Source organism: Lampris incognitus, chromosome 5 (genome assembly GCF_029633865.1).
Source record: "Lampris incognitus isolate fLamInc1 chromosome 5, fLamInc1.hap2, whole genome shotgun sequence".
NCBI lineage: Eukaryota > Metazoa > Chordata > Actinopteri > Lampriformes > Lampridae > Lampris > Lampris incognitus.
In genome coordinates this window covers 50,499,454-50,516,022 of record NC_079215.1, presented here as the reverse complement: position 1 = coordinate 50,516,022, position 16,569 = coordinate 50,499,454, and the positions used below count along the sequence as shown (strand labels likewise).

Genomic DNA, 16,569 nt, shown 5'->3' with positions numbered 1-16,569 from the left:
TCAAAGGTTTCAACCTGTCAGGAAGGGTTTCTGTCTGCCTCTCAGTCGCCTCGCCTTGTCTCTCAGCTAGCTGCATACGTGAACGCTGAGTATTTTCGCTTCCTGTCATGCTTCTGCTTCTTATCTCCGTCTCGTCTCCCTCGCCGGGCCCCGCCGGTGAGCGCCAGCCTCTCCTATGGGATTGTCTCTCTTTATCTCGCTCTCTCAATCTGTAGCTACGAAGAAAGGCTGCAGGGAAAGGTGTTACGGCAGAGGTTACCAGCACACCACCGCATCCATTTATCCCGCCTCCTTCCTAACTGATCTCCTTTCCGGTCCCTGTGAGTTCCTATTTGTCCCTGTTAGCCTCATAGCTCGTCTTTTCCTGTATGTGGGCAGCGTGTTTGCACATCGCACCATCTCAAACCCCTTCCTCTCTGTCCCACCGCAAGCCTGAGTGCTAAACCAGGCATGGAACTACGTAATGGGGTACGGGGGTCTCTTGCCACGGAGCCGCTCTCGAACAATAGGGGCCCCTCTCGAGTAGTGTGTGGCGTCAAAATGGATGCTGCAATGCAAATGACAACTCAAATCAGCCTCGTGCACATGTAAGCTAATAGATAGGGAATCTGAATGCTACGGAGATTACGACACCCTATAAAAATCTGGTCATGCTTTGAATAACAAACGTGACCGTTTTGGTGGAAGCCCCCCCCCCCCCCCAAAAAAAAAATGCTACAAAAGCAGAGTCGGGGATGCTGTCAGTCGACGGAAGAAATAAAAGAGCACGCCGCAGAAACGCTCAAGGCCACATGTTTTCTTTCTTCTCTGCTCTGAGTCGATGTTCAAGCAAATGGCATTTCAATTAAGAGCACCTTCGGTCTCAACACCAAATTGAATTAAACAATAGGCACCGTTGTCTTGCACGGCTGATAACGGAGCTCATTTGCTTGAAACAACAAGAAAAACTCAACCCATTATTTTAGGATGTACCGTTATGCAAATGACATTACTCCCTAAGTATTTGTTTGCATACGCGGAAGCAGCCTTCATCCTTAACACCGAAACAGTTTAAGTGGTAGTGTGACTGGCAGCAGAACAACATTCATGGGGTCTGTGACATCTAGGGATGCTTTAAGATCACTAGCCATGGTAAGTACCTTTTGCTGCATTCACAAATAGTAGTCATTCTTGAGGCCCATCAACCTTTTTTTGTTGTTGAGATTTTCCCCCCTCTTTCTCCCCAATTGTACCCGTCCAATTACCCCACTCTTCCGAGCCGTCCCAGTCACTGCTCCACCCCCTCTGCTGATCCAAGGAGGGCTGCAGACTACCACATGCTTCCTCCGATCAGTGTTGTAGTTGAGTCACTAAAGCTCGAGTCCGAGTCGAGTCTCGAGTCCCCAGTGTTCGAGTCTGAGTCCGAGTCCCCATAGAAGAGTCCGGGTCGGGTCCGAGTCAAGTCCCCATTACCTGAGTCCGAGTCATCTAGGTTGAGTCTGAGTCGCGTTCCAAGATGGGCTCCAGTGCTCCACTCTGGCACCGTAAAAAAGCTGACATACAAATAAAAAAGGTCTACATGGAACAAAAATGACACCGCTGTCACCACTTCAAAGGCAGTTTATTTACTTTGTGACACAATAGCCAAACAAAAAAACTAACAAAAACAAGAAAACAGTCTTTATCAATTAAAAGGTCCGAGTCCTCATGTCCAACTTCCGAGTCCGAATGCAGCCAATGCTCGAGTCCAAGTCACCAGTGATCAAGTCCAAGTCGAGTCACGAGTCCTGAAAATCAGGACTCGAGTCTGAGTCCTGGACTCGAGTACTACAACACTGCCTCCGATACATGTGGAGTCGCCAGCCGTTTCTTTTCACCTGACAGTGAGGAGTTTCGCCAGGGGGATGTAGTGCATGAGAGGATCCCGCTATTCTCCCCAGTTGCCCCTCCCCTCCAAACAGGCGCTCCGACCGACTAGAGGAGGCGCTAGTGCAGCGACCAGGACACACACCCACATTCGGCTCCCCACCTGCAGACATGGCCAATTGTGTGATTGTAGGGAGGCCTGACCAAGATGGAGGTAACACGGGGATTTGAACCGGTGATCCCCATGTTGGTAGGCAACGGAATAGACCCCTACGCCACCCGGATGCCCCAGGGCCCATCAACTTGGTTGGATTAATTTTACTACCACTATGTGTTGTACTATTTTAAAATCATTCTTTTGACTGAGAAAAATTCTGCAAAAACATATCCCGCTAGCTTCCTTCCATGGAATCACTTAGTGCGTAAAACACTTGCTAATGTTGTCGTTTTGCGTTGAATCGAGGACTTGTGGGTCTCGTTTAACAACAGCCCCATACACAAAAGGCCACAGGTAGGTTAGATGAGTCATCCCCCACCCATGACTGACTCAATCCATGTCAACCACAGCCAGTGGTCTTAAAACAAGCTCCTCCATTATTTCTGTCAGAGTAAAGGTCAAATTTTAAACAATAACTGGGGGAAACTCACCCTGCTGATGGAGAAGGTGGCCCCGGGCTTTCCGGAGCACACACCCATGAAACAGAAGCGCAGCTGCCAGTAGAATAAGTGTTCGCAGATGAAGGTGATAAGCGACAGAGCCATGGCAGCCCCCAGCATGTAAAAGACCCCCGCCATGTTGTCCACATCTAGCTGGCTGCTCATTACCTCATTCTTCTCGTTGTGGCAGATTCCCGTCAGCCACAAGGCCTCCAGCTCCTCCATCTCACCTGCAGCCAAGGGGAGAATGTGGTTTGGCTTTTGCGTGCTTATTTGTGAGCAAATGAGTTTGTATGTGCAGGCTTGGGGGGGGGGGTAACATACATTGAGGGGCATTACATAGTCAGGATACAATAAAATGTAACTGTATTCCAATACAGTTAGACGGGGGGGGGGACGTAATCAGATTACTGATACAAATTTTCAAAACGGGAATTATTTTCCAGGATTACATTTTAGAAATGATATAAAAAAAATGTCTCACTCATGAATGACTTGAGAGGGATGTTTTGATATATTAACTGTATATACCTTTCAAAATTCCTCATAATAATAGCAATCCAACTACTAAAATGGAAGGGGTCTCTGTCTGTCTGTCCTTTGATTTTCTGAGGAACCGTTCATCTGATGGACTTCAACACTTGGTGGGTGCGCCGTGGGTCTGAACAGTTTTGTGCTTGTTTATATTGCCAACGGCACGAGGGTGCAGTGGTTAGCGCGATTGCCTCACAGCAAGAAGGTCCTAGGTTCGAGCCCCAGGGTACTGGGTCGTCCTCTGTGTGGAGTTTGCATGTTCTCCCCGTGTCTGCGTGGGTTCCCTCCGGATGCCCCGGTTTCCTCCCACAGTCCAAAGACATGTAGGTCAGGTGAATCAGCCGTACTAAATCGTCCCTAGGTGTGAATGGGTGTGTGTGTGTGTGTGTGTGTGTGTGTGTGTGTGTGTGTGTGTGTGTCGGCCCTATGATGGCCTGGCAGTCTGTCCAGGGTGTCTCCCCGCCTGCCGCCCAATGACTGCTGGGATAGGCTCCAGCATCCCCGTGACCCTGAGAGCAGGATAAGCAGTTCAGATAACGGATGGATATTTTGCCACCCGTCCCTTAAAAGACAGACTCGTCCTGTATTAAAGAAGGAAATGATGTGCTCCTTGCTGAGCTGTTACAGAGTGTGATTTGTTCTGCATTCTCACAACCAGAGAAAGTGAAATATGCAGGCAGTGCCTCCATATTTCTTCCTTCTCCCATCACCTGAAAATTGCGGTGGTTTATCAGAGCAGTTTCCCCGGGGTACCATGGGCACATGGCCCAACTCCTACAATTGTACATTTATTATTAAACCAAATAATATAATTCTATCAAGAAATAAAAAGAGTACATTGTGCATTTGTATAATAGTACATTGTTATGTTCATTGAATTTATTTTGTGTGTTGCTTTTGTTTGCCAATAAAGCCTTTGACTGAGACATTATGGTGGTACATGTGTGTTTTCTAGAGACACATTAGTCTGACGGGACTACTTACTGTAGGCAGGTGTCTAGCCTACTGCCCTTTACATGAACCTTTCAAGCCTGCCACATGCTGAACTAACACCACACTGTGTGTGCATCCGTAGAGTCAGGGAAATGGCTATCTATTAAAAATAAAAGCAACCTTTTCCATTGAGGTGGGGGTCATGGGGCCTGGGTAGGCGGTGGTGGAGCCGAGATGGGATAGGGTTTAGTGTCTCTTATTTTCTGAGCTAAAGGGGGCAACCCTACTGACGGGCTGCCCAAACGTGTCTCTGTGGCCCCTTCTTTTACTCTGGCTTATATATAGGGTGACCGGATGACAACAAACCAAATGTGGGACAAATAGTGTTTATGTGGGACAACGTGGGACACGTATAGACATATTTTAATTTGAAATTCACAGGCCTACACTGTGGATACTCCTAATTCAAGTAGCAGGCCTAAAAGAGAGGGTGGGTGTGGGTGCCTTTACCAAAACAGCATCGTCTCTTTGCCTTTTTGCTACGTTTTGATGCTTAAAAGCTTGGTGTCCCCATTGTCCTTACTAAGGTTACATTGTTTTGTTGTCTTACAAAGTGCGCTTAAGTAACGTTATTGATATCTTTTCTTTCTATTGATCGTTTCTTTTGTCCCTTTTCCATATTTGGATTGAGGTAATCCACAAGTAACTGAAAGTAACTAGATTACATTACTTTAATTTTGTGACACTTTGAGTAAGTTACTGGATACATTTTTCAGCAGGTAATTTGTAATTGTAAGAGGCTACATTTATAAAGTAACCCTCCCAACCCTGTGTATATGCATGTGTATATATACATATATGTATGAATGTGCATTGGAAATTGTGTGCATATGTAGGTGTGTATATTGGTGTGCCACTTTATGCTTGGCTGTGTCTTAACATGTGCTTGGCTGTAGGGTAAGTAATGAGTAATTGCAAAAGCAAGGGATACATTTTTTTTGTGTAGTGGCTTCACGACAACGTCAACTCAGGTCTCATGTACGTGCAGCTAATGTCACGTTGCATTATCCTGACAGAAAGACCCCCCCCCTCCCCCACGCCGAGGTTTATTCTCATTAACGATTGCTTCTGCAAGTCACTCATCGCCCTTACTTGTTGTGGTGAAAAAAGCAACTGCCTGCTGGGACTCGTCTCTCCTCGGGGAGGAAGTGTTCATGTTCATGTGACAAGCATTTCCACCCCTAAAATGTGTCCTCGCTCGGTTCTGCAGCCCTTGAGGTCTGCTGTCGGGGAAAGATACGTCCAGAGAGATTTGTTTGATCTGAACTACCAATCTACCAGCGTGTGTGTGTGTGTGTGTGTGTGTGTGTGTGTGTGTGTGTGTGTGTGTGTGTGTGTGTGAGACGCTAGTGTGCTAGTGGTTCTTTGTGTGAGCTAGGACTTAGTGTTATATGTGCAAATTAACCCCAGTGCTGCTCATTGAGTGTTGCCATTAGGGGTTATCAGGGGACCTCCAAACAGGAAATACATTTGTCGAAGGACACAGACGAGTTCATTTCGCCAACAGCCAATACAAATAAAAGTTAAAGGATGAACTAAACACCTTTTTTTCCCCCCCCTGATCATTTGGACGAAAGAAACCCTCACAGTCTGGCAGTGGGGATTTTTTTTTTTAAAAGCTAGCAAACAGTTTTCCTTATTTCCACAATAGTGAATTTTTGATTTTGCGCTACTGACGAAGCTCGCCTCGTGTGAAGGGTGTAGCAAATATTACGAACCAATTCCTTTGTAAATTTCTAAAACGCGAGAGAGGTTTTGTGGAGGATAAGTTGTGGGATTGTTTTGTCGAAAGAAAAATAAATCTTACAATTGTCTTGCTTTGTGGACTGCTTATTTTTCTATCATTTATTCAATTATTATTATTATTATTAAAAACATAATTGAAATTATTATCACATGATTATTATTGCATTTTTTTTTAGATTGTCCTGACAGGTTGGATATCTGTTTTCTACTTTACTTCATGAAGGGTAAAGGTGAAGGAGACACAGAGGAGGACGCTTCATGTCCAGGGACCGACTGAAATCTCTTAATCTGCCTCCAGAGCTCACTTTGAAAACCACTGGTTGAGAGATGTTTGCACTTCTTATACATATCCATAGTTTTCACATGACGTCACATTCATGCTGGAACGCCCACCTGGCGGGCAAAACCCTTCCCGAACGGCAGCATTACCGACCCATCCAGAAGGAAAATACATATAACTGTCAGTACTTTTGTGAGCATGCATCCTAGCGGCAGTGTAAGGAGACGGCTTCTCCACAAGATATATGTAAACATCGCCAAACTGGAGCTCTGGCAGGGGACTTGGCTGTTTTTAGAGACTGAAATACTGCGGCGGGTGCTGTATATGGATCGCAAGTGGCCAAAACTTGTAGTTGGTTAATATATCTTTGTTTTTCTTCTTTGGTAAGGTGATCCAAATAGTCGTTGCTTGGAACAGCTGGAAAACTGACAGGTCTGTGCTGGAAGGCTGGAAGTTTGTTTTGCCCGCCACTGTCACGTGACTGAAAACCACGGCTTGCGAGTAAAGCCGACCAGATACAGAGTCCGCCTGTGGCACAAACCGCAAGTGCAAGTCGGCACTCGTCAAATAGCAACCTTATCCTAACACCTTTCTCCCCAAAGAAGACGAGAGTCTGCAGGGGAGTCGACGCTGGAGAACTCGTCCTGAGCAGTGACGGGGCATCAATTCAAAGCTTGAAGTGAAAAAGGGCGCCTATGTTTTCTGGCCTTAATACTGACCCCTGACTCGGCAGGCCTCCTCTCGCCCCCCCCCCCCCCCCCAAAACTCCGGCCTCTTTTTATTTCTCAGATGCCTCTAGTTCCTTCATCTCCTTTCCCCCTCGTCATCATCACGCCTCCCTTACCCTGTTCCTTGCTGCTCCTGCAATTTCCACCTTTTCTCCTTCTGCTTCTTTCAACCCCTCAAGCCTCTTGTCTTTTCTCCTCGCTCTCTCCTTTTGTTCCCGTCATTTGGGACGTCAACTTATCTGCACACGCCGGAGAAAAACACCACCACCACCACCATCCCCTCCACTACCACACACACACACACACACATTGCCACTCGTGCAATATCACGTCAGCATCTGGATCCTAACCAGAGGTGACAGATGTGAACAAACATCTGATAAATGTGGGCCACAGTATGTGCGCCGACAGCACAGTGAAGTCTGAACAATGTGTACCATATTTCTTGGACAACAAGTCACACCGGTGTACAAGTTGCACTCACCAAAAAAACATGTTGCAAGGGAAAAAAACCCCCATATATAAGTCGCTTCGCCGTATAAGTCGCATTTACATGGTGGTACAGTAGTGATGCACGGGGTCAGGGTTAATGCCCACCCCCACCTGACCTGTTGAGAGAGCCAATCGGCACCGCCTGACCGGCTAAAATATGTGTCAAATTAATCACCCGAACCCGACCCGCAAACCTCCAAATTTAGCCTAGGCTACGGCAAAGTGAGCAGTGTTGCAATATTTTGTTTTTTGGGGCTGTTTGCCCGGCATAATATAGTGATTGCAAGGTGTAGCCTATCGTATCTTAGCCCAACGGTGAGCAGGTCTAGGCTACTAAATAAACAGGCTACTTGTTTCAAACGGTGTTCTGTATTGTTGAATAGCAGCAAAACAAATAACATGAACTCTCTCTCTCTCATTCACACACACACACACACATGCTATGGATACCGTTCAGGGAAAAAACTCATAGTTGAAGCCTCAACACTATAAGACACACGGCATTGACCAAAACCACAATCGCAAATTGACGATAAAGCTGCTTACACGAATGTGTGTTTGAGAGCGAGCGGAAGAGGAGGTGGCCTAGTGACATCACAGATCACATCACTCCTGTTCTCCAGCAACTCCACTGGCTCCCTGTTAAATACCATATTGACTTCAAGATCCTGCTCCTCACCTTTAAGGCCCTTAATAACCTAGCTCCTTCATATCTTTCCCAACTCCTTCATATCCACACGCCCTCCCGCACTCTCAGATCCTCTTCTGCTCTCCAACTCACTACACCATCGGCCCGCTTGACTACCATGGGGACTAGAGCCCTCAGTCGTTCTGCCCCCCGCCTGTGGGACTCTCTCCCACAAGACATTCACAACACTGACTCCCTTTCAACCTTCAAATCCCATCTCAAAGCGCACCTTTTCAAACTGGCATATTCAGTCTGATCCATGCTTCTTTGAGTTTTGTGCAGATGATGATTTTATACTTATCTGTTGTGTTACTTTTCATTGTCTACCCCGCTTTGTTTTGATTTTATGCTGTCTGATACAGTGCTGCTTGTTTTTACTGTGTTCTGTAAGGTGTCCTTGAGTGCTTTGAATGGCGCCCACAAATAAAAAGTATTATTATTATTATTATTAACACAAAGCCTAGTCCAGTGTTATTTATAACTGACTCGGAACACTTTTTTGACCTGTCCACTCGAACCCGTGATATTTTCTAGCAAGCTTTGTTGGTCAACCCGTGCTATCGGGCGGCCTTAGTTGAAATGCAGTGTATATTCGTCCAACAAAATCACATTGTATAAGTCACTTTGGAATACAAGTCGCAGGATCAGCCAGAAAAAAATTAGCGACTTATAGTCCGGGAATTACGGTAATCTATAAATGAGTATGTTTATGGTACTGACTGGGTGGCCATGTGTGCGCATTTGGCGGGTGGGAAATGTGTCTCCCTGTGACCTTTGGGATATCAGATAAGATAAACTGTACTGTGCATACACAAAGCCGTGGATGAATGTCCCACACACACACACACACATATGCACACAAGCACTGCATGTGCCGACATATACTCTGACGCTGCGCATTATTCGGCTTCTCTGACAAGACGTCTTCTATAATTGAAGGTCAAGGTTTGATTGGATCTGGTTTAGGATCTCTGTCCGACAGATGTGATCCTGGGCGACTGCTACCACTGCACTAACATCCATCACAGCAACCGAGATAGCACACATCAAGCGCATAAAGGCCAGGAGGCTAGCAGACGTTGTGTTCATATGTGTGTCTGCATGTGTGTACGTGTGCGTTCACGTTGTACTGCAGGGCATGTGATCTGGCATTTTGATGAGCAATACATAGAGCATGCCTATATCCGGGAGCTGACTACAAGATCCCTTGTGTCAGGCCGAAGGATTCATGTCGAGACAGAGCAGCGTTTCAATACGTAGCCCAACACATCATACAAAGTGCAGAGTGTCATGATGTTGACACCATCATAGGTGGCGGAAAGGGGCAAACATTTTGCTTTTGTGTTCTCCGTCAGCTTCTTTTACCCTGCTCCCCATACCATAATTACGTACTCTTTATTTTTATTCATAAAAGCCCCCCCCCCACACACACACACAAACAAGCAGGTAAATTTAAGCATAGGATGTAATACTGTGTGGTTGAACAATGTGATTTGTGAGTACAATTATTTGGATTCCTACAAATGAGAGTTAGATGTCATTTTGCTTTGAATGAATTCCACTTTATATTTCTTTTATTCTCATTTTTTTTATCTTGTACTGTGGTTTTATTTCTTGCCTTGTTTTATGTTTTTTTTGGCCTAGGTCTGTGTTTTATTACTTTTAACTTATTTTATCTGTATTGTTGTTGAGTTTTATTGTTTCCTTGTTTTTAATGTACAGCACTTTGAGCTGCATTTTATGTACGAAAGGTGCCGTACAAATGAAGTTTATTATTATTATTGTCAATTAATCAAATCTATGATCATTAATGAAATTCCAATTCCTCATATAGGTTATTTAAAATTGAGTGTATTTTTATGTCCAGGAAATCTCCAACCCCCAGATGTACTAATACACACACACACACACAAAATAAATGAATAACTGCTACAACAATTGCCAGTTTTAAAAGCAATTTACAATCAGCGGACATTTGAATGTGCACCGCAGTGACTATTAATGAGTTAGACTACCGGAGATGTTGTCTGATATGAGGGATGCACCTGGGCTTTATATGCAGGAATGTCATTGCTGCTGTATCTGCCGCCGTGTGCTGAAAAGACCCACAAGTCAAAAGATGTTTGGCCGGTGAAGCTATATCATTCTCCTTCTGGTCTTTGGTTCCAGTTCATCTTGTGTTTCTTCCAGGAGAGCTGAACTGCAGGGTTTACCAACCTACACCTGCTCCTCACCCCGTCTCCACACATCTCAAACAGGGAAAAGCGTGTATGAGATACTCTCTCTCGTCATGTTTGTCTCCCTCGTCTCTCTCTGCCCAACATGAAAGCAGCAGCCATGTTTGTGCCTAACATAAAACGTGCTTTCACCGGACATTTAATACCGGGCACAGTTCAAGGTGAAATTTGCAGGTTTTCATTAAATCCGATGACAATTACAGTTGTTTGGATAATCCCCCTTTTGGGATTTTCCCCCTTTTTCTACCAATTGTACTTGTCTGATTACCCCACTCTTCCGAGCCGTCCCGGTCTCTGCCCCACCCCCTCTACCGATCCGGGGAGGGCTGCAGACTACCACATGCCTCCTCTGATACCTATGGAGTCGCCAGCCGCTTCCTTTCACCTGACGGTGAGGAGTTTTGCCAGGGGGACGTAGTGTGTGGGAGGATCACGCTATTCATTTCCCCCTCCCCCCCAAACAGGTGCCCCGACCAACCAGAGGAGGCGCTAGTGCAGCGACCAGGACACATACCCACATCCGCCCTCTCACCTACAGACACAGCCAATTGTGTCTGCAGGGATGCCCAACCAAGTCGGAGGTAACACAGGGATTCGAACTGGCGATCCCTGTGTTGGTAGGCAACGGAATAGACGGCTATGCTACCCGGACGCTTCCCCTCTTCGCTGCACTGTGACCATGATGGTACGCACACACCGCAAACCATAACGCAACGAGTTGGTGAATCAGATTTGTCTCTTTTTATGTATGCAACGTCGTTAGTGCCGACGGAAACCTTTAGTAAATCTGGGGGGTACGTTTTTAGATTGTGTTTGAGATGTGCAATCTATTTAGCTTATTTTCAATCTAAATAAGCACGTTAGCTGTTTCTAAAAGCTTGACAAAAGTGGTGGGAACTGCAGGTTATCCAGCTGGTTGGATCCAGGTACACAGTTTATGGAATGATGAATTTATTTTAGTCGATAATATTGAGAAATAGCTGGAGTCTACAATAACCAGGCTATACTGAAGACTGTGTGTGCACCTACGACCATGTGAGCAGAGCGATCACACTTCTAACCCCGTGGCGGCCATGCCACTGGACCTTCTGCAGACAGTATTGTCCATACGCCTGGACCCTATCTATAGAGAGGTAATAGTGGAGCTCCTGTATATGACCGAGACAGGAGGGAATTAATTCCAAGAGCATTACAGGGTTTATATATGTGCATTAAGTTAGAGGCCTATATTCATATGACAAGGTCGCAGAGTTTCACAGATGCAAAGCACCACTGTTGTTGAGTCTAAGCAAGTACATAATTTGTGATAGGCCGTGCGTCCACTGAAAACTTGAAAAAAGTTTTACTGACATTTTTGTATTTCTTTTTTCTTTTATGAAAAAGTCCCACTTTGAGTGCTCTTGGCCCTGTGCAGGTACCTAACCTCTTTCCTTGTTTTTTTTGTTGTGGATCCCCCCCCCCCCCCGTTTTTCTCCTCAATTGTATCTGGCCAATTATCCCACTCTTCTGAGCCGTCCCGGCTCCACCCCCTCTGCTGATCCGGGGGGAGGGCTGCAGACTACCACATGCCTCCTCCGATACATGTGGAGTCACCAGCCGCTTCTTTTCACCTGACAGAGAGGAGTTTCGCCAGGGGGACGTAGCACAGGGGAGGATCACGCCATTCCCCCAAGTTTCCCTCCCCCCAAACAGGCGCTCTGACCGACCAGAGGAGGCGCTAGTGCAGCAACCAGGACACATACCCACATCAGGCTTCCCGCCTGCAGACATGGCCAATTGTGTCTGTAGGGACGCCCAACCAAGCCGGAGGTAACACGGGGATTTGAACCGGCGATCACCATGTTGGTAGGCAACGGAATAGACTGTCACACTACCCGGACGCTCACCTAACCTCTTTTTAGGGTCTATCACTGTGAGCATTAGGGTGTAAAGTTGGGGAAAAAAACCCCCCGGCTCATTAATGTTACTTTTAGTTCTACCAACCAATAGGGATGAAGGAGGGGCGGGACGAGAGAAAACAAATGCTTGATCTACTTTGTGAAAGTAGAGAGGATATAAAAAACCTACAGTGTCGATAACAGAAAACCCCAGTTGAATTGACTTTTTTTATGCTCACTATAAACAATACGAATGAAGAGACATTTCCTCAGTCATGAAACGTGTAGCGTATAACAACTACGGAGCGTCTCCTCCCAGCACAGTGCTATCAAATAGCTAAAATCCAGCGCCGGTGATGTGTCTTTTAAAGAGGTCTCTGGCGCCACACGACCTTATTCAGTTGTTTCTTTGCCCCTCCGACCCCGCCACCCCCTCATCCCATACAAATGGAGTACTCTAGCCAAGTATGTGAACAACTGAGCAAGATAGTGCCTTTCCAGGTCCACGAGTAGCTTTCCATCTCAAAAAAGGTCTCTGGTTCAATTCCTCTATTCACTGGGCTTTTTTGTTATACCTCCATTAAACAAGTACGCCATTCAAATGTTTACCATCTCCAAAGAGCATGAGGATGGCCAGGTCCACGGCTCGCTTCCAGCCCGAGTCCTTCTGGATGGCGATGCCGTAGCCGGTGGAGGCAAACACCTTTCCGCTACCGATGGTGACCAGCTTACAGCCCTCGTCTCTGCCCGCCATGTAGTTCAGCACTGCTGCGTCGTAGATGAAGGCGTCCAGTTTCCTGTAACAGAGGGAGGAGAGGACGCGTCATAACTTGCTGTGAGGAGGACTGAAAAAGTGTGACGCAAGTGGACATTCCCATCATCGCCTTTTTCGGAGCAGGAGCTCCTGCTATGGGTTCTACTATACGCTAGTCTCACCTCGTGTACAGCTACATCACTGTGTTTCTATTCTACTCAACCCATGACATCCTTGAGCATTGTGTCCTAAGGTGATAACTGACGGACAAATTGATATGACAGCACCAAGCTGGGTGGCAAACCATAGTTAAACTATGCCCCCTGGCTACCTTAATGTCTGTGGGCGAAGCACTGGCCAGACCTGCATGTCAGTCTGCATGGATAGCAGGATAAGCAAACACAACGGCGACTGGTTGGAGACGAACCACTGTTTCGCATTCCTAATTCTTCGGATGTGCAAGTACGGCGAGATGAAGAAAGGTAGGCAGAGTGGGTGAGAAACACTGAAATAGATATATAAGCAATCTTTTACAGCTAGAGAGAGTGGATATTAGCTGGCTTTCACAGCAACCACAGGTTGGGCTGCTATTCTGAGCACCAGTGGCAGGCAGATACAGCAGCACTGCTATAGCTGCCCACCCACACTGCCTTGCCCTTCCACGGCTCTCTTTCTCACCGTTTCTGTCGCCCCCTAATTTTTTCCACATTTTCTCAATCCGAGTCTTGAGAACTCAGCACACTACTTTTCTCATTCTCACATCCCTTTAAATCTATACATCCCTCATGCACTACACTTTTTTGTGTGTGTGGATTTTTCCCCCCTTTTCTCCTCAATTGTACCCAGCTAATTACCCCACTCTCCGAGCTGTCCTGGTCGCTGCTCCACCCTCTCTGCTGATCCGGGGAGGGCAGCAGACTACCACATGGCCTCCTTCGATACATGTGGAGTCGCCAGGCGCTTCTTTTCACCTGACAGTGAGGAGTTGCGCCACGGGAGGGTAGCGCGTGGGAGGATCACGCTATTCCCCCCCAGTTCCCCCTCCCCCCTGAAAAGGCACCCCGACCAACCAGAGGAGGTGCTAGTGCTGCGACCAGGACACATACCCACATCTGCCTTCCCACCTGCAGACACGGACAATTGTGTCTGTAGGGACGCCCGACCAAGCCGGAGGTAACACAGGGATTTGAACCAGCGATCCCCGTGTTGGTAGGCAACGGAATAGACCGCTACACTAGCCGGACACTCATGCACTACACTCTAACCAATTCTCAGTCCCTCTCTCTCTCCATCCTTCCTTTGTAGCTTGTTTCCCCCCTCACTCTCCAACACCCCCCCCCCCCACTCATGCATCCCTCTTTAATCCATCCCTCCATCCCTCTCTCCTCACCCGGTCTTCAGACTCTGCAGGGCCTCGTCTACATTCTTCTGGTGGAAGCTGGTCATGTAGCTGTGCATGTCCGGGTAGTTGTTGCGGATGTTGCGTTCCGTGCTCCCGTTGGGCACCGTGCCGAACCGGAACGGCGGTGAGAAGTCATTGGGCTTCTGGAACTGTTGCAAGGGTTTTCCGGAAAAGGCACCACGCGGAGTAAATGAGAAAACGACAGGAGAAATGCTTGTTAGTGTGGAAAAGGCATCGGGTTGGATCAAATAGCCTTTAATGCACTGTTGAGCGGGACCACGGGGCTTGTGCTTCGGGAAACCCCGAAATGAACCAATTGCTCAGGGTTCCGTTCTTCCAGCATGACAACACAGGTTAGCAGGGAACAAAAAACAGGAAATCTAAAAGGGATGCGTACAATGGCACAAATCAACCGTGCAGATTGACACCCTGTGATGACTCACTTCCACAAGACCAACACAACTTACAAGACGGTAGACACAGTCGCTAACATATGAACACACACCATCCACTCCTCACTTTAATTTCACACCTTTTTGTCAGACAGGCCTGACACCTGGTCGACATACTCCTCCTGGATCATAAAGGCAGCCAGGTTGGCAGTGTAGGAGGCCAGGAAGATGACGGCGAAGAAGGCCCACACAGACACCATGATTTTACTGGTGGTCCCTTTGGGGTTCTGCACCGGCACGGAGTTGTTGAACACAAGGCCCCACAGCAGCCAGACGGCTTTGCCAATGGTGAAAGATGGACCACCCGGCTCTGATGGACACCGATAGAGAGAGGAAGAGAGAGAGAGAGAGAAGCGGGGGGGGGGAGAGGACGGAGAGCAACTAAGATAGATTGACAAGGTCAAGGTTGCAGAAAAAATAAAAACAGATCAGCTTAACTAACACGATTTTACTACTTTCGCCTTTACCCCAAGCTGTGGGGAGGCAGTTGAGGGCTGACAGTGACAAGGAGCACGCCTGTCCCCCCCTCTTTTGGTCAGTGATCATGGGAGCAAGGGGTGAAAGCAGGAAGTGCTCGATAGTGTATGGCCTACAATCGTTCACTCAGCCAGCCCTTTGACAACCCGCTGTTACAGACAGGCACTGACCCACCTTCTACGGCAGTGTGACAAGGTGGAAACACCACCTGCTGCAGTGCTAAAGCAAGTATCAGAAGCAGGGTAAAGGGAGGAGGAGGGACGTGGTGGGTGGCCACAGCAGGGTACAATTACACTACAGCTGAAGCATGAGTGTAAGTGTATAAGTCTAGAGGCTTATGTGACCAAGCCAGTCATTAAAACAAACACACACACACACACACACACACACACTGAAACACATTAGTTCCTTCTGTCATTTTAACTGGGAATTCCGGGACATTCCGGACAGCTCAACTCTAACCAACCACCATTACATCAACAGCTAAATTCCCAGCTAAATTCCCTCTAGTCCTCAATACAAAAACCAGTGGGTAGCAATGGGGGGGGGGGGGCAGCCTTCTGATTTACCTTGGGGGGACTGAAGGAGTGTTGGGATTATGCATTCCTGAGAAGCACAGGGAGCTACACATCTAAAATATAATCACTGGAATCCGTGCCATTAATTTTTACCTGTAATGGGATATAAACGGGTTGCTCGGGGCACGCTTGATACCAGTGTATGAATTAAGCACTTCCACCATGGCTATGACAGTAAATTACTGTTACTGCTGAGACTTGGAGGGATAAAGATTAGTTGGCGCAACGCAAAAACTAATTCGCCACAAGCCAATTCATTTCCTTTTGCACAACCACAGTGAGCAGTTGTCCACAGAGCGGTTCTAATAACCCCGAGGTGACGCCGGTATCTCCCGATAGCGCTTGGTAAATTATTCCATTCATCAACAAAAACGGCGTGTGTGAGATTGACCGTAGATGAGTGCTCCGACACTTGTGCTTCTACTTCTACTTTTCGCTGCTTGTTTTGGCTGGGTCTGGGCTACTGTGTATGTGTGTGTGTGTGTGTGTGTGTGTGTGTGTGTGTGTGTGTGTGTGGAGAGGGTTGGACAGAATACGCTGAAAAAGTACTCAGCGCCTAAATACTGAACACACTGTCGTAAATGTACTCAGGAACGTATTCGATTTTAGTACTCAATAACAGTAATGTACTCGATTACATTTTACAATACGTCTTCAAAAGGCGCATGGGGGGGGGCGTCTGGGTGGCATGGCGGTCTATTCCATTGCCTACCAACGTGAGGCTCGGCGGTTCGAATCCCTGTGTTACCTCTGGCTTGGTTGGGTGTCCCTACAGACACAATTGGCTGTGTCTGCGGGTGGGAAGCCTGATGTGGGTATGTGTCCTGGT

General features: G+C 47.1%; 1 protein-coding gene across 1 annotated transcript in view; it reads right to left on the bottom strand.

The window, feature by feature from the left end:
* grin2bb (glutamate receptor, ionotropic, N-methyl D-aspartate 2B, genome duplicate b) overlaps window positions 1–16,569 on the bottom strand; it is a 93,338-nt gene that overhangs the window by 3,303 nt on the left and 73,466 nt on the right. The window contains exons 10-13 of the mRNA XM_056280063.1: window positions 14,766–14,995; window positions 14,222–14,382; window positions 12,687–12,874; window positions 2,494–2,732 (exon numbers count right to left, since the gene is read on the bottom strand). Coding sequence (XP_056136038.1) covers window positions 2,494–2,732; window positions 12,687–12,874; window positions 14,222–14,382; window positions 14,766–14,995 — 818 coding nt within the window. The remainder of the gene's footprint in view (window positions 1–2,493; window positions 2,733–12,686; window positions 12,875–14,221; window positions 14,383–14,765; window positions 14,996–16,569) is intronic.